The sequence below is a fragment of the Diabrotica virgifera genome, chromosome 3 (genome assembly GCF_917563875.1).
Source record: "Diabrotica virgifera virgifera chromosome 3, PGI_DIABVI_V3a".
NCBI classification, from domain to species: domain Eukaryota; kingdom Metazoa; phylum Arthropoda; class Insecta; order Coleoptera; family Chrysomelidae; genus Diabrotica; species Diabrotica virgifera.
The window spans coordinates 149,287,360-149,314,124 of record NC_065445.1 but is presented as its reverse complement, the minus strand read 5'-3'; the positions used below and the strand labels follow the sequence as shown (position 1 = coordinate 149,314,124).

Here is a 26,765-nt window from a genome sequence, read left to right as displayed (position 1 = left end):
CTCCACCATCATTTTAAAGGGAATCTGAAAAATAATTCAAATTTCCCATCAGACGCGATACAGCGACATCTACTAAAAAATTGAAGAATCTCAGATGCAGAATCCACCAATTTAATAAATTAAAATGGTAGAAAACTGAGATTTTTCGTGTTTGAAAGTTCTTACTGGTACATCCTTAATCTGCGACTTTTTCAATTAATAAGACAGCAGACGACGAATATAGAAAACGAAAGGGAAACGATCACGTTTGGAAAACGAATGGGAAATTTGAATTATTTTTCAGATTCCCTTTAAAATGATGGTGGAGCTAGGTTCAGAGGTGGGCACACTTTGGAAAGCTACTGATGACGCCTGAAAGGGTAGAAACAGGGCCTGTCTAGCTGGTGTGCAACCCTCTGAATCGAAAACAAGCAAAACCATCATTTATTATTTTTATATAACTACTTTTTAATTTCTCTCCGAAATTGTAATTATTGTAGTCCCTTGTAGTAGTAGTATTAAGATTCTATATTCATTGGTAAGGCACTTTTAAACGTCGCGACGCGTCGCCTAGAATAGAACAACGATGCAACAGAATTGATGTGCTATCTCGCTCTTTACGCCAGCTAAAGCCCTTAAGTTCTGGCGATACTGGGCCATAATTTCCACGAATTTTTTAGGAAGTTAGGCACCAGATTTTGGAGCCTACAGACCTTCAGCATAACAAAATCGCTCACATCTCAGTTGATTCTCTTGTCTGTTGTGAAACTATTTTAAATTGTTTTTTGATTTGGGCTGTTAGTAGGTTAAGTATTCAATAAAAATAGGTAGGACAATTTAAATTTGTTTATGAAAAGTGAATTTCAGACGAATTTCAGATTTGTCTATTGAAGGGTATTTTAATTTAGTAATAATTCACCAACAACAAATATGTCTGTGAATGGTTTGTTATTGGTAGAATAAAATTTATCAGTCATTATAATCGACTGATATATATTTTATTTTTATTGTGTTTCAATACAATTTTGATAATTTAATACGACGAATTTTCTGTGTTACATTTGATTATATAGGTAGATATTTAAAATTTAAAGCGAGGTTAACTTGTCAAGTTATGCGAAGAGTAAATCTTTATTTGAAACAAATAAAATAAGTCATATTTGACGTTGGTGAAACGTAGGTGTGTTAGTTTTATTGGCCGAATATCATTTTTCATCGAATAAACTACTATTTGTCGTTGGTGAAACCGCCAATAGTAGAATAAAATGAATATTTTACGCGATATAATCTGCAGTTTGATCGAGACACCTTTTTCAAGGCGCCAAAATCAAGAAAGATTAGAAATTATTTCAATGGGTCGGCCTTTACCAAATTTAAAAATTTTATCAACAGATAAGAAGAAAGACAATCGACCATTTTCGAGATCGTTTAAAACAATGTGGTATGAAAACCATAAATGGTTAAGCGAAAGTTATTTTAAAAATTCACTTTTTTGTTGGCCTTGTTTTTGGCTCTCAAATTTGAAGCAAAATAATGTTTGGATGAGTCAGGGATATTCAGATTTGAAAAATGTATCAGCTAGTGTCAAAAAACATGAATTTTCGAAAGAACATTTAAACAATTGCTTAGGTTTAAAACGGTTAGAAAAAAATAATCAAACTATTGACAGTGTATATTGACAGTTGTATAATGATAAAGTTAAAAAAAATAGAATTTGTGGATAGATGTCGCCTACCCGCATACGGTCACGAGCCGCCACTGGTGTGCTGAGGAAGATTTTCGGTGGTGTGAAAGTGGGAGAGAACGAATGGAGACGACGGACGAATGCGAAAGTTTAAGAACTGTTTGGGAAGCCAGTAATCAGCCTTATGGTTACAACTAGAAGACTTCGCTGGCTGGGACATGTGGAAAGCATGACAGGAGATGAGCGAAGAATATATTGTTAAGAGGTGAGGGAAGAAGGAGAGGTCGACCGCGGAAAAAGTGGCTGGAAGCAGCCAAAGAGGATCTACAAAGAGCAGGCGTTGTAAACTGGAAGACAGCTGCCCTGGACAGAGTAAAGTGGGAAAGACAGTTGAAAAATTTCAAGCCATGGGCCCGTGAGGCCTGCAGTGCTGTTAATATACAGTATAAATTAAAGAAATATGGAACATAGCTTTTTAAGACACAGTGTTTGAACTTCATTTGAGATAGTGGACCAATATAAAAGTTCCAGACATTAAAACCAGAAATCATAGCAACATTAACATTGGCATGTAGAAAATATCTTTGAACTAGAACCTCCTACTTCTATCTCTCTTTTTGGGAGTTTACTAAAATAGCGAGCCCAGCCGAATGAGCCGAAAGTACATAATCGGACTTAAGGGTCCGCACCGCGCCAAGGAATAGAACCGAACCGAACCCACTACCTACATGCACAGACAAGGCGATTGCAGATACGCGGTACGAATGGGTTATTATTTTTATAAGTTTTTGGATATGTATTTAAAACATATAATTTAACCTAAAATATTTATTTTAATATTTATAGTGATAAATATTTCATGTGTATCTATTTACGGATAGTGATGATTGGCATTATACATAATATTATGTATATTGTTCTAAAGCTATTTTTTGTGGCGTTTGTGTAATTTATTTTTATAAATGGGAAATAAGCCACAATTTAACTTAAAAAATGATTTTGTTAACGTTTCGACCTCCACTTCGGACGTCGTTGTCAAAATAAACAGTATTAATAAATTAAACAAAAATGTTGTTGCTTAGTAAAAAAAATTTCTTCTAATAATATAATTTATTCTAACTCATTCATATCGGCAATTATTAGAAGATTTTTTTTACTAAGCTACAACATTTTTGTTTAAATTATTAATATTTTGTATTTTGACAACGACGTTCGAAATAAAAGTTAACGAAATAATTTTTTAAGTTAAATTGTGGCTTATTTCGTATTTAGAATAATAAATTACATAAACGCCACAACGAAATAGCTTCAGACAATATTTTAGGTGAAAAAATATGTTTTAAATAGGTATGTATCCATAAACTTAAACTTATAAAAATAAAATAATCTATTCGTACCGCGTATGCACAAAAAGCTAGAATGATCTGCAAATTCTGCAATCGCCTTCTGCATGTAGTCAGGTCGCCGGTCGGTTCGGTTCTATTCCTTGGCGCGATCGCGAGGCGGACCCATAGGAACCGGTCGTATAATAATTCTTATACCTGATTCTGACCTAGAGGTGGGCTAGAAGTATTTGCAATCATGTAACCGTAACCCATCGTAATTTTTATCTGTGATTGTGATTTAACAGAGCAACAAAATAGTTATTATTTTGTCTAGAGTCTAGGTCATGATTATAAAATTAGGTCTGTTAGAATGAGAAACAATTTTATTCAAAAAGAGTTTTTGTAATGAAAATAATATTGCATTAATAAATAATTTCATGTTGTTTTTATTGTCTTAATTGATATTACAAAATCTAACAAGAGCATAGGCGCCAAATTTCGGGCCAATGCTTTCTCAATGCATTCATTTTTTTTTGAATTTTAAGAAAATAATAAGTATTTTTGAAAAATATAAACGCGGAATGAAAGATTACATTATTATCTAGGGCCGAAAGTCCATTAGAATAAAAAAACTGTCATTTGAATGAGATATTTGAAATTAAAAATCACACTCAATTTTCTCTTCTTTTTACCGCTGTAACTTATATTAGAAGTTATAGAACACATTATAGAAGTTTTCAGGGACTTTTAGCACTCGGTAATTATGTAATTTTTTATTCTGCTTTTAAATTTTTCAAAAATACTTACTAGTTTTCTTAGGATTCGAAAGAAATAAATGCATTTAAATAGCATTGTCCCGAAATTTTGCGCCTACCCTCTTAAAAACGAAATACAAAGTAAACTTTAAATACCAGTATTTGCTACAAATACTTATTAGTTACTATTTGGTATCCGGATCTGCAGATGTTTTCTCATGTTCTAATAAAATTTGAGTCGTAAATCCTTTATCTTTTTGTTCCATTCCAAGTTTTTCTGCAATAAGAGCGATTCTATTTTCTGTGCTATTTCCGCATTTGTTGGATCCTTAAAAGGAATTAGTCGAAACCTTATTCTGCCAAGAAAAGTTGAAACAGTTTATCGACAGTTTAATAAAATACTCATACATTGTTGAACTAGTGTTTACGTACATATTTGTTATGCTTATAATAGCCTTAACAATTTCTTCTAGCTGAATAAATCTTTCCAACATATAAAATTTCGAATTACAACATGTGGAAACATCTTGCAGTAATTTGATAGGATTCCCGTTTCCTGGATTTTTTCAAAATCTAAAAGTTTAGCAGTTGCTTGTAGAACTCTTTTTAAAGTGGCTAATGGTATTTTTTATTTTGATTAAATTTTTAATGATTTTCTTATATCACTTTTGATAACAACATCTGAGGTAGAAGTTGAAACGTCAATAAAATCATTTTTTTAAGTTAAATTGTGGCCGATTTCCTCATCCTTTAAGCCATCGTTCACAATAAAGTTTATTCATTGTGTGTGCAAAGCATCCAAAATGTTTCATTTTGACATCATTTTGTACCACCTTTAACATTTTGTGCATTATAGGAAACAATAATGTATTAAAATTTTGTTTTCTAAGTTCTCTAAGTTTGATAAGACAGCTTTATCTTACAAATATTGCATGATACATAATTATCATCCACTTATATAAAAACGTTCCATAAACTACTAAATTTTTCTATTTTTGTTTGGCACTAATGGCATGGTATGAGTTCTAATAGCAAACCCAATTTTGTAATAGTGACCCAAACAAAATAATAACACGTGTAGAATTTTACGATGGTCCACAGTGGTTAACACTTTTTATTAGGAGTTTAATATACGAATATTTCGTTGCTCTGTTAAACCACAATTGAATCGGTCATTGCGAAAACAATCTAAGACCATATTTTGGGTAAAATGACGACGCTTTTCAACGCCATTAAATTTACAATTACATTATACATAAACATTTAAACTTGTTTTGCCTTTCAGAAAGATTCATTTATAACCCATAATACTTATACAGAGAGCACGTAAAGGTTGGAATAAATTAATTTTCTCGAGAATGGACAATTTAAAAAAAAAATCCCGAAAGAGGTCAATTTTTATTTTTAAATTACGACTTTTTGTCATATATATATCATACTAGTGACGTCACCCATCTGGGCGTGATGACGTCATCGATTATTTTTTTAAATGGGAATAGGGGTCGTGTGATAGCTCATTTGAAAGGTAATTTAATTCTCTATGCAGTAATATAAACATTTACATAATTATTTATATACGGTGTCCAAAAGAAATTGTTTTGAATTAAAGTTATTGACATAAAAAGAAGGATGAATGTAATTTATTTAGTTCAAAATACATTTTACTGTTTTACTGTTCTCAGAAAACAGAAAAAATGTTTATTTGGAAAATAATCATTCTTTTTCGCTTAAATCAAATGTTCAAACTGTTAAGAGGAAGGTGGGTGGCGGCTTTAATATTGAGTTTATGCAAAAAACAATATTTATTTGTCAAATAAACATTATTTCCTGTTTTTTTCTGACAGCAGTAAAATGTATTTTAAGTTAAATATATTACACAAATTCTTCTATTTGTCAATAAATTTAATTAAAAAAATTTTTTTTTGGACACCCTGTATAAATAATTAGTTAATGTTTATATTACTGAATAGAGAATTGAATTACCTTGCAAATAAGCTATCACACGACCCCTAATCTCATTAAAAAAAATTATAGATGACGTCATCACGTACAGATGGGTGACGTCACTAGTATGATACATATGTCAAAAAGTCGCAATTTGAAAATAAAAATTGACCTGTTTTGGGATTTTTTGGGAATATCCAACTATTAATGAAAATATTTTTACGTTTCCTTAAAAGTTTACACATTGTAACATGAATTGTTTTCACAATGACTGATTCAGTTACAGACAAAAATCACAATGAATAAAATATCACTATCGTAAATTAGCCCACCTCTAGACTCGTTCGGTTGATTTAAAACAGAATGAAATGGTAAATGTAGGCGGGCTTTTGCATTTACGTAGCTTAGTTCAGAATCCAGCAGTCGAATGAGGTATTGTACTTGTATAATATAATAATTATTTGAAAATATTTTGTTGGCCAACCGCCTAGAGCCGAAATACATGTATTGGCTATGATCCGTTTAAATATCGCTGGACCTGTATTGTTTTTAAACAAACTGTATAAATCAATGTCATCTGCCCGGACAAATTTTTTTCGGTTTTTCATCATTCTGAACAAAAAAGGTTTGTTGTAATTTTTCTCTAAAATTGATCGTTTTCAACTTATAAACAATTTAAAAAACAGAAAAAAAAATGTAAAATGACGATTTTTAAGTCTCAAAAACACACAATTATTTTTTAATTCAACAAGTTCCTAAATTTAAGTCTATCAGTTTCTGATACTTCAGTAGTTTGGGCTTATTTGATAAAAAATGGATTTATACAAGACTGTTTAATAAACTAGAACCACTTTTTGTATGGGCGACCTCTTGAACATTATTCTGCGGTGTCTTATGAAAGTGATTATGCAAAACATATTTTGTTGAATTTAAAATCAAAATTCTATTATTTTTCTATCATATATTGATTTGCTATTTATTTATTTGCCCTCTCTAGATATTTTTAGTTCTTAAAGGGTTTATTTATAAGCCAAATGCAAATATTTAAGCAATGTAAATATTTTATATTTTTACACAAGCAATTTTTATCGGCAGGCCAGACGGAAGTCGTAAAATTTAATTACATCTCAGTCTGAGATAAAATAAATGCGACGAGTATTATAACAACTGGAATGTTTAAAGCGGGCTCCACACTCTCGGCGAAGTTACTTCGCCAAAGTTGACCGAAGTCCGAAGTACCCTCTCTACACACTCGTTCTACTTCGCGAGGAAGTACGATACTGTGGCTATACCAACAAAGGAGCGGTGCGATACCGACAAAGATCCCTTTGACTCGGACGCGCCAGACCGACAGAGAATGGAAGTAGAACGAAGTGACGCAAAGTTACACAAGGTAGCCGTCTACACTTTCGTACTTGTTGAACCTCGATCGACTTCGGCGAGAGTCAAGTGCGGGCATAAAAGATTTAGAGAAACATCACCAGAAACATAATATGTCAATGACATATGGAAATACTCGAGATCATGTAAAACGGGCTCCACACTCTCGGCGAACTTACTTCGCCAAAGTTGACCGAAGTCCGAAGTGCTACACACTCGTTCTACTTCGCGAGGAACACATTCAAGCGGTGCAATACCGACAAAGATCCCTTTGACTCGGACGCGACAGACCGACAGATAGAACGAAGTGACGCAAAGTTACACAAGGTGGCCGTCTACACTCTCGTACTTGTTGAACCTCGATCGACTTCGGCGAGAGTGTGGACGGCGTTTTAGATATACCTACTTTATAGCACGTGCAAATCCTCTCCTGTCGCCCAATTTCCTATGAAGTTAAATGGTGAATGTTTTTAGGGTCCATTTATTTTTTCGGGTATGCGTATGAGGTTCACGAGGTTTTGAAACATGTCTACTACATTTTGTGGAAATAATTCGAATCGTACTACAATGGTACTACTTTTCGCGGAAAAAATCTGAAAGAAACCAGTTATCGTGGAAACAGTTAAATATATTAGTATTCGAGGAAACTGAAAATCGGGGTTTGTTTAGTTGTAATATCAGCTACGCCCCTTACCAATTTTCAAAGTAATTCTGATTATAAACAACGATAACTATGATGAAAAAGTTTTTTCAAAATAGGTTGTATTAGTGCTCTACATGCACTTACCGGTTTTCCAAGTACCTACCTTATAATAATTTAATTCATTAATTCGTTATCGTATTTTAGTAATTTCGTAATTAATATAACTTTTGTGCATCTACTAAACTTTCTACAAATATTCTGTAAATTTACATTATCAGGTACCAATATCTAAACATTTAAGTAATTGAGAGGTTTCTAAGAACACATCACTGATCAAAACCAAAAACTGGGAAAATTCCTTTTTACCCTTGGGTTTTTTTATAAATATATTATTTGTAGATTGTAGATTTTATTACATCGTATTTTCAAAACAAAAGTTATAATTTTGTTGTATTCTGCCAAAGTGTTGTACAAATAATTGATTACATTGTCTACACTGCTAGATTACAGTTCTGTTTGAGGCAATTCTACGCAGAAGTTACTGCTATCTAACGGAGATAAATATTACCGATGTTCTAGAGGGAGCCATGTCATGGTGGCACAATTTGATAGCGGCAATTCAAGGTATAATTCTTGTTTAACGAGATTTTTCATATGTTTAGGAAAAAATATTCAACATTTTATTGGAAATATTTTCCATTGCTACAGTTTTATATATGTTGTTATTAAAATTTTATCCAATTTCTTACCGGTAGCTTTATTATAAGCCGAAACATATTATTTTTTCCTACTGTGGCAAAACTGTATATTCAAAAATTTTAAAAAAATTCATAAGTATTTCCTAGGATTATATCTTTAAGCTGTAAGAAAATTAACAAAATTGTATGTTTGGTTTTCCCGCTTTATACTTGGAAAAAGGAGTTTTTTTCGAAAACGAAAACATGAAGTTTGCTCAAAATTTGTCAAAATACTTCTAGTGAAGACATATATCTTCTCAATTTTTTTCAAATTTTTTGAATGTGTAGTTTTATTTTGGAGGGGGGGGGGTTCAGATCAACCTTAATCCCTTAATCGTTTGTTCGTTGTAGCCATTGTTTACTGCTATTTGCTTAATGATGTTCAGTTCTATCTCAAAGTTATTTTTTGACATGGGAATTTCTGTCAGCCTACGTATCATGCTACGACGTATGCGGCAATCGTGTGGTGGCCCCGGGCTAGACTGACTTCAGTAAAGGTCCAGTTGGCTCATCTACAGCGGTTGGCATCTCAGGGGCCACGAGGACCACTCCCACAGCAGCTCTTGAGGTTCTGCTGGATTTACCTCCTCTACATCTCATTGTAAAGCACGAAGCCATGATGGCAGCCTATCGTCTCAACTGCTATGGATACTGGTTGGGAACGAATGGGTGGATGAGCCATTGTGATATTTGGAGACAGGCTATCAAGTGTTGTCCTGTGCTTTCTATGGTACAGGACAGCATGTCCCCTTAATTGGAGTTCTCATCCTCCTTCTTGGTTCAATTTCCTGACCGGGATGAATAGGTAGAACGAGAACCTACACTAATCTGTCGGAGTGGGCTCACCTGGTTCACAGATGGGTCTAGAAAAGACGAGCGGGCAGGTGCTGGAGTCGGATTAGAGTCTAGCCAGGCTCTCGGCTCTCATGCATCAGTCTTTCAGGCCGAGATCTTTGCGATCCTGGAATGTGCTAAAGAGATTACAGATAGGACCTAACAGAGTTAGGTTAGTATGGGTACCAGGACACACAGGTGTGGAAGGTAACGAACGAGCTGACGCCCTGGCAAGGCGAGGCTCATCCTCTCTGCCTATGTGACCCAAACCTGTGATTGGAGTGTCCTACAGTGCTGGTCGGGGTAGTCGCAGGGAGCTTCTTCTGCGGAGGTTCCAGGACTCCTGGGCCAGCTGTGGAGGTATGAGACAGGCCAGGCTCCACATAGTGGGGCCATCCAAAAGTCTTACAGCCCAACTGCTTCTTCCGGATCGTAGAAGATGTTCCCTGGTGGTCAGTATGCTCACCGGCCACTGTAGACTCCGACGGCACCTTCATCTGCTTGGACTGGCGGATGGCTCACGGTGCCGTCTATGTAATGAGGAGGAGGAAACCTCCTCACATGTCCTCTGGGAGTGCCCGGCATTGGCCTATCGGAGGTGGCAGATCCTGGGATCGGCATCTATGCAGCCGAGCCAGGTGAGGGAGTCGGCTTTTAAGAGACTTGTGGCTTTCTGTGAGGCAATCAAGTTTCTGGGGGACTAGCATGGGAGCTCGGTGCAGCCCGGGCCCCATAAACGCCGAAAGACCAGGTTCTCATGAACCTGGTCCGTAAGATAGGGGTGATACAATGGACCCGCCGTAGGAGGTCTAAGTGTCTGAAGAGCTCACAAATGGGCCCTGCCCCGATGTACCATACCCATAACGTATCATGCTATAGTAGGCTGCTAATTTATGTTGTGTAGGATGGGAAGATGAATTGTGTATAGTTGTGTCAGTATGGGTAGGTTTATGAAATACAGAGAACTCATGTTTGTTGTTCAGTCTGGTAATTGTTACATCTAGAAATCACGTCATATCACATATTAATCACTATAGTTACAGAATTATACACAATTCGTCTTCCCATCCTACACAACATAAATTAGCAGCCTACCATAGCATGATACATAGACTGATAGAAATTCCCATGTCAAAAAATAACTTCGAGATAGAACTGAACATTATTAAGCAAATAGTAGTAAACAATGGCTACAACGAACAAACAATTACCAGACTGCACAACAAACATGAGTTCTCAGTATTTCATAAACCTACCAATACTGACACAACTATACACAATTCATCTTCCCATCCTACACAACATAAATTAGCAGCCTACCATAGCATGGTACATAGAATGACAGAAATCCCCATGTCAAAAAATAACTTCCAAGATAGAACTGAACATCATTAAGCAAATAGCAGTAAACAATGATCTTAACAAACAAACAATTAACAAAATTTTAAACCAAAAACTCCATAAGAAAGGCACATATACAGGCAAGATATCAACAAAAACAGCCAGATACATAAAAAAGAAAGGAATAACAACAGCTTTCAGAACTAACAACAACTTAAGCAAATAGGTACATTAACAACAATAAGAGCCGAAAGAGAAAGTAACTACAGAGTGGTGTTTACAAACTGACTTGTGGTGACTGTCCGAAAACTTATGTCAGTCAAACTGGCAGAACCTGTGACAAACGGATAGCAGAACACAAAAGGGCTTTCAACAATAGAAAAACAGACACTTCTACATACGCACTTCACCTTCTAGATCATAATCATTCTTTTAATGAACAGTTTAAAATTCTTCATATTCAAAATAAAGGCCTTAAGCTATCTATATTAGAATCTATGGAAATTAATAAATTGAAAAATACAGATATAATTCTGAATGACTCCCACTCCTAAACCTCTTATTCTTCTTTTTATATAGACATTACTCTGTCTTTTTTTCAATGTGCCTCCAGTAAGTTGTCATTCCATCTTTTTCGTGGTCTTCCCACTGATCGTCTTCCTATTGGGGAACCGTCTCTCGCCGTCCTTACTACTCTATTTGTTGTCATTCGGCTTATGTGGTCGTTCCATTCTACTCTTCTGCTTTTCACCCAGTTATTAATGTTGTCCGCCTTGCATCTCCTTCGTATATCTGCACTTCTAGCTCTATCCCACAGCGTCTTACCATCGATTTTTCGCAATGTTTTTATCTCTGCTGTTTCTAGCATTATTTTTGTTCTTTCTGTATCAGGTCGTGTTTCTGCCGCGTATGTCATTATTGGCCTGATGACTGTTTTGTAAATTCTGCCTTTCACTTCTTTTCCGATGTTTTTATTTCTCCATACTGTTTCATTCAGGTAACCTGCGGTTCTGTTTGCTTTATTCACCCGATCTTCCACTTCTGTTTTAAGCTTTCCGTAGCTGCATAGTGTGATGCCTAGATATTTAAACTCCATGACTTGTTCTATTATTTGACCCTCCAGCTCTAATTTACACCTTATTAGATCTGCTGTTATAACCATGCATTTAGTCTTTTTTGGGGAAATTAACATGTTAAATTTTCTAGCGGTTATATTAAATTCGTCCAGCATACGTTGTAAATCATCTTCACTTTGAGATATTAGTATTGCATCGTCTGCATAGCAGATTATTTGAAGTTGTTTTTCTCCCATTTGGTATCCTTTTTTTGTTCTTACTTTTTTTTATTATTTCGTCCATGATCAGGTTGAACAACAGAGGACTCAGGGAATCTCCCTGTCTTATCCCATTGCCAGCTTCAATTGGGGCAGTTAGTTCTTCATCTACTTTTACTTTTATTGTGTTGTTCTGGTAGATATTTTCGATCGTTTTAATTATTCCTAGAGGTACCTCTCTTGCGTACAATAAATGGATAACGTCCTTTAATTTGACTCTGTCGAATGCCTTCTTAAGGTCCACGAAACATAAGTATGCCGGTTTGTTGTATTCTAACGATTTTTCTTGAATCTGCCTCATTATAAATATAGCGTCGGTGCATGATCTTCCCGACCTAAAACCTTGTTGTTCTTCTGCTAATGTTATAATTTTATTCAGTTTGTTTGTTATCACTTTGGTCGTTAATTTTAGTGTTGTGTTTAATAAATTAATTCCTCTGTAATTCTCCGGGTCCGATTTTTCTCCCTTTTTGAAGAGAGGTATTAGGATGCTTGATCTCCATTCTTGTGGTATTCTGTTTTGTTCTATTATTATTTGGATTAGTTTTAATAATTGTTTGGTCACGTCTTGTCCTCCATACTTTAGGAGTTCATTCGATATTCTGTCCTCTCCTGGTGATTTTCTATTTTTTAATTTCCTTAATGCTTCCGTTACCTCTGCTTCTTCAATATCTATTTTTTCGTTTGTTGTCACTTCAGGTGTTGGTGGTTCGTTATCGTTATCTTTAGCAAACAGGGATCGAAAATAGTCTGCCCAAGTTTCCTTCTGAATGTGTTTCGTTTTTATTAGTTCGTTCATCTCTTTTCTTTGTCCTCTGATCATTCTCCATATTTCCTTTTGTGTTATGTAGAAGTCGTGTTCCATCTGTTTTGAGAAACTCTCGCAGTGTTCTCTTTTTATTTGTCTGACTAAAGTGTTTGTTTCGTTTCTAATTCTTTTATAGTGGTTGTATGCCTGTTGTATTCTATATTGTAAAAAGGCTTTCTTCTTTTCTTCGCATTTTATCTTCACTTCCTCTCGAAACCATGAGGTTTTTTTTTGATATATTGGTATTCGTTACTTTCCTCTCTCCAAGTGATTCTGTTGCTGCGTAAATTATGTTACTTTTAAGTTTTTCCCAGCTTTCCTAGATGTTATCGTTTTCTAGTATTTCATTATCAGCAATCTTCTCTGATATTCGTTTTCTACATAAGTACTCCGTGGATTCCGTACTTAGTCCTTCGACTTTCGATTTTTGTTTGTGTTGGTGCCACTCTCTTAGGTGTGAAGCATTTCATGGTGATTCTATTTTACATAATACTAGGCTGTGGTCACTACCTACATCTGCTGAGTTGAGGCATCTTACGTCAATTATTTTTGATGACGTCACTCCTAAACCTCTTCAATTAAAGACTTTAAAATACAAACACATAGTAAAATAAATCACTTGAGAAAGGCACTCTGCCCAAACCGCTGTGGTCACATAGTTTTTATAAAAAATTTTGTGAAAGTGTCAAAAACAAACGTTTTCAGTGTTTTATTGTTAGATAAAATGAACTTCCATCAAGTAACGGTCGTAAAAAATTATAAAAAAATATAAAGTAATTGTGACCTTGAAACAACACAATGTATACTGAAATTTTCAAAATCCATTTCCACATTTGAAAAGTTAAATTTTATAGCTTTACCGAGCTTTAGTAACTTTTGTAGTTAGCTTTACCGAGCGGAAAGATAAAACAAGAAATGTTGCTTTATGACACTTTAGAACAGTGTTTCCCAAACTTATCTAAAGCGCGACCCCTTTTTGTTAAAAAAATTGTTCACGACCCCCTACTCATCACCCAAACCAAAATAGCGACAAAAATAGCGTGCCTAATTTACAACTGATGGTTTCTCAAATTTTATTTTACTTTACTGTTTAAATTCAAACTAAATACATTTAAAAAATTCAACAATTATTTTAATAATTGCGATCTGTCCCACTAGTACACTAGTAGTACTTCTGCCAGACTAGCATTTACAATAAAAATAAATAATAAAAAGTCGACTGCACATTGTACACCGCGACATCTTTGTGTCTACATCGCAATACTTTTCCATGATATTCGCGAAGGCTCTACTCCTTACTTCGCTACTAGATGGCACTCTGGAACGTTCTCGTAGCCTCGTTTTGGCTTTATATAAGCGGCGATGTGCAATGAGACCTCAGTTCGAAACAGCACGTTGTGGCGAATGCAGCGGTATTAAGTAATGAGTAAATATTTTGCGACTTACGTATTCCCGTTTACGTATTTACGTCTACGATAAATTACAAATAATGGATAAGTTTTTAAAAAGAAGTGCAGAACCATCTACGTCTGAAAGTGGCAGTAATAAAAAGAAAAACAGACTTTACAGTGATGAATATCTTAAATATGGTTTTACCATTATTTCCAATAAACCACAATGTGTTATTTGTGGAGAAGTATTGTCAAACGAAAGCATGAAGCCATCAAAGTTACTTCGACATTTAAATAGCAAACATCCAGATAAAAAAGACAAACCCGTAGAATTCTTTGAAAGAAAGCTGAACGTCCTTCACAAACAGCAAGATACTTTTCAATTGGCAACCACTACTAACGAAAAAGCATTATTAGCAAGTTATAAAGTTGCTTATCGCGTTGCCAAAACTAGTAATCCGCACACAATTGCTGAAAATCTGATTTTGCCAGCAGCTGTTGAAATGGTACATATAATGATTGGTGAAAAAGAGTCTGCAAAGTTAAAAACAATACCTCTGTCAAATAATACTATCCAAAGAAGAATTAGTGATATGGCAGAAGATATTCAAGCGCAAGTTGTGGAAAATCTTAATAAATGCACGTACTTCTCTCTTCAAATGGACGAATCCACGGATATATCTAACTGTGCCCAATTTATTACGTTTGTAAGATATGATACAAATAATGGCATTCAAGAAGATATTTTATTTTGTTCCCCATTGGAGACCAATACCACTGGAAAATGTTTATTCGACAGTTTTGTGAAACGCACAAGTAAATATGTTATTGACTGGGGAAAATGTATTGCTATATGCACAGATGGCGCTAAAGCTATGACAGGACATCAATCTGGTCTTGTCGTCAGATTACAAGAAATAATGCCTAATGCCATATGGAGACATTGTTTTTTACATCGAGAAGCTCTGGCGTCAAAAGCTTTACCTCCTGAAATGGACTGTGTTATGAAATCCATCATTAAAGTTGTAAATTCCATTAAAGGAAAAGCTTTACAGACCCGTATTTTTCGAAAAATCTGCGAAGACATGGGTGCTATATTTCAAAATCTTCTTTATCACACCGAAGTAAGGTGGCTTTCAAGGGGCAACGTCTTAAAAAGAGTATTTGACTTAAGAGCAGAGCTTTTAATGTATTTGAAAGATGAGAAGTCCCCATATGAAAATCAATTTTCCGATCCTATTTGGCTTTTGAAACTAGGTTTTTTTGCTGATATATTCGAACAATTAAATATTTTGAACAGTAATTTGCAAGGTCGCGACATTAATATATACAGTCACAGATAAAATTAAGGGGTTATAAGAAAAATCGATTTATGGTCAACTTCACTTGGCAAAAAGCAGCTCGATTCATTCCAGTGCGTTCAGGAAATTATAGAAAATGTATGTTACAGTGCTACAAATTTTGAACAAGTTTATGCAGGCATGTAAGTTACCTTTTAAAACAACAGCTCTGTGATTATTTCCCCGAAGAAATTCAAAACAGTTACGACAGTTGCAGATGGATACTGAATCCGTTTTTAGCCGATTCCTTTCAACATGCTGAAATACCAATAAACATGAAAGAACAACTTATTGAAATATCAAGTGATGGAATGTTGAAGCTCCAATTTTTTTCCCAGAACCCGGACGAATTTTGGACCAAAAAGATGCAGGAATACCCTCAGTTGGCGAATGAAGCATATTTATGTGAGTTAAGTTTCTCGTCTATGACTGCCATTAAAACAAAAGTGAGAAATCGTCTCGTACTTGAAAACGATATAATTGTGTGTGTCTCAAATACACAGCCTAGATTTGAAAGACTAGTTTCAAAAAAACAGGCGCATGGGTCTCATTAACATTGGTAATATTTGACTTTATTTTTTTCTTTTACTTTTAAGGACTTTTAATATTTAGTTTTATGTTTCGTTTGATAATTAATTGTTAATTTTTATTTACGGCTTTATTAAAATAAAAATACATGATTTAACAAAGTAGTGTTTTTGTCTTATTTTGGAAATTTCCGGCGACCCCCCTAGTACCTCATTGCGACCCCCCAGGGGGTCGCGACCCACACTTTGGGAAACACTGCTTTAGAAAATGGGAGTGAGAGTGAGAGAAAATGAAGAGTGTAAAATACAAACTGGTGTACGTTTAAAAACAATAAATTTTATTTATATTGCTTACCTGGTATATCCGGTTTCATTTCTGGAGGCGGATATTGCTGGCTTTGGTATACCCTCTGTTGACGTGGCGGCACTTTGGCTTCACCGTTCATTTGAGCCTTAGGTTGATGAGGCGGCTGCTGAGGAATGGTTTGAGGTGGCGGCGGTCTAGATTGCACAGGAGGTTGGTATTGATGGGGTGGTGTATGAGAATGAGGACGCGGATGGTTTGGAGGTGGTATTACATGTGGCTGCATGCTCATAGGCGGCGAATGTACAGTAGCGTTGTGCATATGGGGTGGTGGCTGATGTTGAGGGAGCACTGTAATAAAAAAAGCAAATTTAAACAAAAATTTAGAACATTTCACTAATTTGCTAACAAAAATTTGATAGTGGGGAAGGGTTTGGTGCTTTGGTAAAGAAATACACCCGACCTCAATAATTGGGATTGTAAATGAAATGAATGTAAATTTAAATAGGTCGTATAGAGGTGACCCGTATCTGAATGTATTTGATGATTTAGACTTTGGCCAGAAGACCTAGCTGCTAGGTAAATTCCAGAGAGTCGTCAATGGACGACACCTGCCACAAGCCAAGAACCTATATCATATTTACTTATTACTTTATTGAAGTAGATTGTAAATTAGCAATGAATAAATAAATAAAAAAATAATGATTTTACCCTACAAAATCAAAAATTTTGACCAGGTCGCCACTTTGAAGGCCCTAAGGAAGTTGTAATATGTCTGGTACACTGAATGATCACGACTCACATTATACATATTATACAGTGCTAGTCAAAAGTCCGGTCACCTCTTCGTATCTTTTGAACGGTTATACTTATAATAGTGAAATTTGGAGGGAGTAAATAAACGGACGTAGGCTTCACAACTAGTCATAACAGGTGACGTAATAGTGACAGACGACGTTACAGCGCCACTATGACCCATAATTTTAAATGGGACCTTATGGCAAGTGATAACTCGTTTGAAAGGTATTGAAAATACCTATTCAATCATACTAAGTTTATTTGAGTTTAAGCCCATTTTGACGAATAAATGAAATAAATACTAAAATTGTACTTTTGCGTTTAATTAATAAATATTCAAACTTCCGCCTCTGATTAGTTGTCAAAAAGTTGACGTTTTTCAATTCTCCAATTGTTTTTATGTCAACGTCAACTTTTTTGACAAATAAACAGAGGCTGACGTTGAACATCTATTAATTAAATTCGAAACTAGTTTTAGTATACCTATTCAATCATACTAATTTTGTTTGGGTTTAAGCTGATTTTGATGAATAAATTAAATAAATACTAAAATTCTAGTTTGGCATTTAATTAATAAAAATTCAAACGTCCGCCTATGATTATTTGTCAAAAAAGTTGATATTTTCAACATAGAGGTATATATTAACATAGAGTGAGCCTACACTCCGCGCTTCCTGACGACAAGATCTCTTCGACTGATTTGCGGTGTCTCTTTCTAGCACATTGTATCGAGAATCTATGATGACATTCAGTGTGAATACAGGCACGGAAGGGGATGACTTCTGTCGCAGCTTTACTATGCGTAAGAATGAAACAGCACTGATCCAAAGAAAAAAGATGGTGTAGTCACTTCGCTCTGAATGACACTCCGTCTGTCATTATTTAAGTCTATGGTTTTCAATTCTCTTACTGTATTTACGTCAACGTCAACTTTTTTGACAAATAATCATAGGCGGACGTTGTAATTTTTATTAATTAGATGTGAAACTACAATTTTATATTTATTTCTGTGAGATTTGAGAAAATTTTTATAGATAGACCATCAGTACTACAGGATGATTTGCTTTTGATATTATTTATTGTTTAGAGTTATTGACTGGTTTTATAAAGAATTAATTCGAGACCTTTCTTGAATTAGCGAGATAGGAAATAGGATCTTGTTGAGGCATAATAGTTGATGTTATATTTTTACTCACTTAAGAATGGTCTAAGAGCTAGCAACGTTTTCGAGAACGTATTTTAAGACAGGGGATTCTTTAATATATTTTTCCCTATGCTTCATCGCACACCGTACCGGCCATCTGCCTGCTGATACAGGTTGCGTTCATTACTGCGCAGCACACCTGTATAGGTAAATACAAAATCTGGGTGATTGATTAGTGTGATAAAGCTTAGTAGATCCGCTATAGTAATAGCTATAGTAAGTTGATAACAAAAATTGTAGCCAACTTTGAGCTTCACATTACAAAATTAGTTAGAATGTTACAGGGTGTTCGATAACATAGTCGCAGACCAAAATTTTGTTTTTTTTAAATGGAACACCCTATATTTTATTTTATATTCAAAACCTTCTTAACTTCCTCATCACAAAAATATAAAGGTTTGTTATGTTATACAGGGTATTTACAAAGTTATAACCAATGTTCTATGAAAGTCGTAACAAGTTCAGCTCCCTGTATAAATAAAAATAAGCACAACAGCAATGGTTTATTGGTGCCATATTTTTTTGTTGATTGTCAAAATTTATAAAAATAGTTGATAATGCTAATTTTCTTTATATCGAATACAGGGTGAGTCAAAACGCAATTACAATATTTTCTCAATCATTTTAAACAGAACAACCTAATTAATAACTTGCTCTGAAAAATGAAAATATCTCGAAAACTAACAAATTTAGACATAGGGAATATTATACAGAAATTAGAGTACGGTAATGGTACTTTTCGATTGTGATATAAAATACAGGGTCTTCCATTTAAAATTTCTGAGAAAAGAATGTACTTGCGTTTTGACTCACCCTGTATTCGATATAAAGAAAATTAGCAATATCAACAATTCTTAAAAATTTTCACAATCAACAAAAATATATGGTACCAATAAACCATTGCTGTTGTGCTTATTTTTATTTATATAGGGAGCTGAACTTGTTACGATTTTCATAAAAAATTGGTTATAACTTTGTAAAAGCCCTATATAACATAACTCTTTATATTTTTGTGATGGGGAAGTTAAGAGGATTTCGAATATAAAATAAAATATAGGGTCCAAGTATATAATCCATTTAAAAAACATAAGTTTGGTCTGCCACTATGTTATCGAACACCCGATAACATTCTAACTAATTTTGTAATGTGAAGCTCAAAGTTGGCTACAATTTTTGTTATTAAGGCCCATCCTCGATAATTTTAATTTTAAATTTCTCTATTTCAAAAATTTCTTTCTGTACAAAACAAAATATATTCATGAAATAATACTCTACCTCATTCTGATGTTTCCTCAACCCCAGTTCAAAAATTCGATTATACAATACACCCCCTAGAGTGAAAGGTTCGGTCCTACACAATGAAAGGATTAACGTGATTAAGATTATAAACTTGTAAATAAAAGAAATTTAACAAAATAATGTGTATAGCGATATATGTTGAGATCATTCATCATATGTTAGTATTTGCATATACAGAGTGAGTCTGTAATTTGGAATAAATTCAATAGCTCAAATACTAATTGTTTTTTTGAAAAATGCTCAGACCTGTCGATTAGTATTTCAAATATAAATTTTTTACATAAAACAATAATGTATATAGGGTGTCCCAATTTAGAGATACGACCCAATTACCTTGAAGAAAAAAGTTCAGCTGACCGGTTGATAGCATATTGTAAGAGCCCCTGTCTACGGTTACAGATGAAGAATACGTCAAAGGTCTAACAAACAGATGAATACAATTAGGTCACAATGGTTAGAGGAGCAGATGAACATATTATTCAAAAATAAGGGTAGAACGAACTCTTCATGGATGACAATAATTAGTCTAGGGGAAGAAAACCGTGAGGATAAATTACCTGGCCCTTCAGGTTGGTGGTTGAGGAGGACAGGTGATCCACCACTCATAAAAATTAATACTACTTACTAATAAGCCCAAACCAAGCCTCGGAACAAGTTACGGAATAAATAGAATAAATCAGCAATGAAAACGGATAATGAATTTAGGAACATCGAATATACAGAATTGTAACATTAGCAGAAGAACGACAAGGTCGGGAAGATCATTAACCGATGCTATATTAATATTGAGGAAAGTTCAAGAGAAACCTTTTGAATACAACAAACCGACATATTTATGTTTCGTTTAATAAGGCATTTAACAGAAGTGTGTAGAAAATCGAGACCGAGAGCCAAAATCCAATCTATCAACCAAATAACCAATGCAAAAGTACAGTAGTTGCAAATGTTTCTATTTAAAAAAATAAGTGTTTTTTTGCGTAGCAGATACATACTTTGAAAGTAATTTAAAATTTACTTATAATTTGGATAGAATATGACGCATGTCTTATTGACAGTTTGATTAGTATAGCACAAGACTTTTGGAGTGTAAATATTTTCCCCCATCTATTTGGTTCTGCTAATTATTAAAAATCGAGAGTCCGAGAAATCATGGGGGTTACACATACTATTGTTGACGACATCAGGACGAAACAACTCAGCTGGTACGGACACGTAAGGAGAATGTCGGAGAATAGAATACCAAGACAAATCCTCGAATGGCAACCAAGAGGAAGGCGCAGACCAGGAAGACCTAGAAGAAGTTGGAGAGAAGGAGTTGATAGAGAAATCAGGGACAGAGAACTCGAGGACGATCTATGGAATGACAGAACGAGATGGAGATTGGAAATCGGAAGACGTCGAAGAACGTTGTAAACCGATATTATATATATATATATATATATATATATATATATATATTGTTATATTTCTATTTGATATGAAAATTAAATTTTGATAATTATAAACAGAATTCAATTTAATATAAAATATTTTCAATTTTCTCAACCACGGGCATATAAATTTAGAACAACCTGTATACAACAAATTGTTATATTTAATTTTAAGAAGTGATTAAATAAGACTCAAGTGAAATCGATAATAGGTCATTATGGTTGTTCGCGGAAGGTTCGATCATTAGCCGATGCTAAATAAGACTTAGTGGAAATAGAGAATAGGTCATTAAAATTTTGTAATTAGTAGAAAGTAATTTTAGAATGGGAATTAACTATTTTTCTTTTGAAATCCATTAAGCATATTTAGAAAGATTAAAAATTGGTTTTGAGGAATACTGCGAATGAGAGTTGGTGGTGGAAGTTTGATGTGTGAATCTGGAAGGGATATTTAGAAAGTAGGGGAATGAATGACAAATAGAGATCAGAATGTTTTGACCTGTCGAGAAGTGAAGTCCAGTAGTAGACGGTAGTGTACGGAGAGTGAGAAAGCCGGTGTAGTTCCGTGAGTGTGGAGTATATATCGTGGAACGAGAGATAGGCCAGGTTGAGAGTAAAAGAACCTCCTTGAGCCAAGAGTTCCCGGTAGCTGATTGCAGTTTCGAAAAAGGTAGAACACAGCATCACGACAGAAGCAGGAAACGAGAGCTATACGAGCTAGTTTCAGAGGAGAACATTACTGGAAGCCAGGACGAGGTTTTGATTGCAGCCAAGGATAGCAGGAAACGGGTCTTGTGTGAAGACATTCTCAGTTCACCAGAAAAAGGTCAGTCTCATTTGTTTGGACATGAATGTATGGGTTTTTCGTATTAAATACCACATTTAAATTTGAAGAAACATAATCAATAATATCAGAAAAGCTTCATCAAACTTAAATAGAATTGTTGCTAATAAATCATAATAGTTAAATGTTAATAAAAACTTTCAATTGGAAACCAAAAGGAAATAAGATTCCCATGTGTAAATGTTATGTTTAAGAATAATAAGATATAGCAAATATTAAGCAGTGATTGCCATTTAAATAAAATAAACAATAATTTGATTACAATTGTAACCCATATGTGTTATTATTTTACTCTTTTCTTTCCTATCCCGATTAGGAACCATTGAGAAATACTTAGAAGCCACGTATGTAAGTAATTAATTTTATAAAAAGCCCTGAGATTGAAAACATATTGATATGTGATCTGGTAAATTAATTAGATTATTATTAATGCATTGATTAAATTAAATGACATATAAAAATATTATCTCATATCAATAATCAAGATCACATCAACTGTCGTCCAACGTGGAAAGCATGGAAAAGTATTTCTAGTGGCAAATTTGAAGGATAGAAAGAGTAAAGCCGGTATTTGAAAATTTATATGCCTGTGGTAAAAAGTGAGATACTTACATTTGATAACATAAAATTTTAGATCTCTTTAGGTACAAATTTTACATAACTGATTTAATATTTTATTTTACGATATTTACATTTGATATATTTATTGACAATTTATAATATTTGGGTGAGAAAAAGTCGTCTTGGTAACATACTAGTAAAATTTCATATTTGGCGGGGACAGTACTTCTTGAAAACAAATGTCTGTGACAAGAAGCCAAAGCAAAGACAACAAAAAACAAAAAGAACATTCAGACCAAGAAGATAGTTTAGACACGACAATCATGGCATCAGAAAATCAGGAATTATCAGGAATAGATAAACTATTACAACTGATGCAACTCCAGTCACAAAAACTGGATGACAATCAAAGAGAAACACAACAAAAAATGGATGAAAATCAACGTGAAACGAAACAAGCCATGGAAGGAACATCAAAGAAAATGGATAAAGTGGATCAAAAAATGGATGAAACACAGCAAAAAATGGATGACAATCAACAGGAAACAAAACCAGCCATAGAAGAAAACAACAGAAATATAGAGAGTATTAAGAAGGAAATGGTTAAAAAAATAGAAGAGATTGCAGAAAAGAGCGAGAAACAGGAGTTAGAGATTAAAGAAATCAAAATCAAAATAAAGGAGGTAACGAATTGCCAGAAAAAGGAAATAGAAAATTTGGAAAACAAGTTTAAAAACGCTATTCAAGCAGACAGAGAAGAAGTGGAAAGAAAGATTGCGGAAATCAATACTCAACAAAATGTCGGAGAAAGAAGAGAAATGGTTATACATAGCACAGATGACGTGAAGATAAGGTTTGGCGGGGATGTAAGAAGATTACACCCAGTGCCGTTCATAAATATCCTGAAAAAGAAAATACAACACACCGGAAATTTCGAAACAGCAAAAGAAACTATCAGAAACCATCTAAAATATGAAGCAAGCCTATGGTTCGATTGCAAAGAAGAAGAATTTGACAGTTGGCAACAATTTGAACAAAAATTTTTGAATTATTTCTGGGGAAAAGTCCAACAATTGGAAATTAACAAGGAATTGCAAAATGGGAAATACAATGATAGGATGGGTATATCAGAAAGGACATATGCATTACAAATTTACTATAACGCAAAACATTTACAATATAATTACTCATCGGAACAATTAGTCGAACTGATTGCAAGACATTTCGAAGAAACGCTGGAAGACCATATCACATTGCAAAACTACAAAGACATAGATAGTTTATGCCAATTCCTACAAATAAGAGAATCACGTTTAAGAGAAAGAAAATCAAGAAGGTCGCGAGAAGATTACAGGCCCCGAGAAACACAGGATTACAGAGATAGAAATCAAAATAGGAGGGACTATACAAGACGAGATTTTAATCCCAGAAGGGAAAACGAAAATAGAGACAACGGAAGAGGAAATTATGAACAAAGAAATAGGCAATGGAATCAGGACAGAAATCGAGAATACCAGAATAGAAACACCACACTCGCAAATCAAGAAAACAGAAATAATGGTAGACAAAATGAACAGGGATATCGAGAAAACCAAAACAGATCCGACAGACCAAGAGAAAATAGAAGAGAAGTAAATAATACCCAGACAGATGAATATGACGGAGAGAGACATTATGAAGAAAATATAAACGACGATGAGCAACCGGCGTTTTTTCACGACGGCGCTCACTAAAAACCAAAAATCAAACAGGAATCTTTTGTAACCCCAAGGAGTTTATTAAATTGGCAAGAAACAACGAAAAGAAAAATGGAGTTAATTTAAAATTTGTGGATGGATTTATCAACGAGAAACCAATTAAAATTATGATAGACACTGGATCTGAAATAACATTGGTCAACAGAAAACTAATAGAAGAAGTTAACTTAACAAATTTAATTTACAAAATACCTAGGGTAAATTTAGTGGGCGCAAACAAACGGACATTGGCAACTATAAATGAAGGCATACGAGTAATGGTACGACTGGGTAAGAAGATGTATGCACTACAATGTGTAATAATGCCAAACATGTCACATGACATGATAGTAGGAGTTGACGAATTGGCAGAAAAACATGTAGTGATAGATTTTAAAAATAATACGATGAATATAACAGAAGAAAAAGAAGAAGAACAGGACAAGGAACAAGAGAAACAAAATACGGACGAATCAGGTAAAGAACAAACAGTGGAAATGAATTTGGCAACGAAGCAAGGACAAAGAAGAAAAGGGAGAAAAAGTCAGAAAAAGACAAAAGAAAATGAAACCTGTGGCTCCTCAAAAGAAGAGTTGAGCCCAGAAGAAGAAAAATTGAGAGTATCAAAAGCAAAAGAAAACTGGGATTCCTCAAAAGAAGAGATGAGCACAGGAGAAGAAGAAATAAAGCTAACAAATGAAAGCGAAAAAGATATGATCGAAACAGTGGCATTTGAAGAGGAGGCATATGAAAACGAGGATGCAGAATACACGGTAAAAGTATGTGAAAAATCTGAGGAAAAAGACAGAAGATTGATATGGGAAAAAGGGAAAGACAACATAATAGCCGACACTCTAACACAGGATGAGGACACTGAAAATAAGGAAACAATTACTCTACAGGTGGGACTAATTAGAGTAATACAAGAAGAAGGGGTATAAGACATAGATTAAAGTAAGGAAATATACAGGGAGTTGGTTTTGCCTCGAGAAAATTTATTAGTAAATGCAGATAAATTTTATCGAATACAAGGCGGGGATTTGTTATATTTCTATTTGATATGAAAATTAAATTTTGATAATTATAAACAGAATTCAATTTAATATAAAATATTTTCAATTTTCTCAACCACGGGCATATAAATTTAGAACAACCTGTATACAACAAATTGTTATATTTAATTTTAAGAAGTGATTAAATAAGACTCAAGTGAAATCGATAATAGGTCATTATCGTTGTTCGCGGAAGGTTCGATCATTAGCCGATGCTAAATAAGACTTAGTGGAAATAGAGAATAGGTCATTAAAATTTTGTAATTAGTAGAAAGTAATTTTAGAATGGGAATTAACTATTTTTCTTTTGAAATCCATTAAGCATATTTAGAAAGATTAAAAATTGGTTTTGAGGAATACTGCGAATGAGAGTTGGTGGTGGAAGTTTGATTTGTGAATCTGGAAGGGATATTTAGAAAGTAGGGGAATGAATGACAAATAGAGATCAGAATGTTTTGACCTGTCGAGAAGTGAAGTCCAGTAGTAGACGGTAGTGTACGGAGAGTGAGAAAGCCGGTGTAGTTCCGTGAGTGTGGAGTATATATCGTGGAACGAGAGATAGGCCAGGTTGAGAGTAAAAGAACCTCCTTGAGCCAAGAGTTCCCGGTAGCTGATTGCAGTTTCGAAAAAGGTAGAACACAGCATCACGACAGAAGCAGGAAACGAGAGCTATACGAGCTAGTTTCAGAGGAGAACATTACTGGAAGCCAGGACGAGGTTTTGATTGCAGCCAAGGATAGCAGGAAACGGGTCTTGTGTGAAGACATTCTCAGTTCACCAGAAAAAGGTCAGTCTCATTTGTTTGGACATGAATGTATGGGTTTTTCGTATTAAATACCACATTTAAATTTGAAGAAACATAATCAATAATATCAGAAAAGCTTCATCAAACTTAAATAGAATTGTTGCTAATAAATCATAATAGTTAAATGTTAATAAAAACTTTCAATTGGAAACCAAAAGGAAATAAGATTCCCATGTGTAAATGTTATGTTTAAGAATAATAAGATATAGCAAATATTAAGCAGTGATTGCCATTTAAATAAAATAAACAATAATTTGATTACAATTGTAACCCATATGTGTTATTATTTTACTCTTTTCTTTCCTATCCCGATTAGGAACCATTGAGAAATACTTAGAAGCCACGTATGTAAGTAATTAATTTTATAAAAAGCCCTGAGATTGAAAACATATTGATATGTGATCTGGTAAATTAATTAGATTATTATTAATGCATTGATTAAATTAAATGACATATAAAAATATTATCTCATATCAATAATCAAGATCACATCAATATATATATATATATATATATATATATATATATATATATATATATATATATATATATATATAATTATTAAAAATAAATGGAATAAAACTTTGATAAAATAAAGTTTTATCCATAAAATATTTTTATTTCTTTATGTGAGAATGAAATTCAAATTTGAAACTAAATTTATGCCTATTCATAAATTTTATTAAAACATCCTTTCTTGTTATACGTAAT

The 26,765-nt window shown here is 34.0% G+C and overlaps 1 protein-coding gene across 2 annotated transcripts in view; it reads right to left on the bottom strand.

The window, feature by feature from the left end:
* LOC126881348 (ataxin-2 homolog) overlaps nucleotides 1-26,765 on the bottom strand; it is a 150,079-nt gene that overhangs the window by 26,456 nt on the left and 96,858 nt on the right. For both annotated transcript variants that reach the window (XM_050645590.1, XM_050645591.1), the window contains exon 6: nucleotides 16,377-16,676. In XM_050645590.1, coding sequence (XP_050501547.1) covers nucleotides 16,377-16,676 — 300 coding nt within the window. The remainder of the gene's footprint in view (nucleotides 1-16,376; nucleotides 16,677-26,765) is intronic.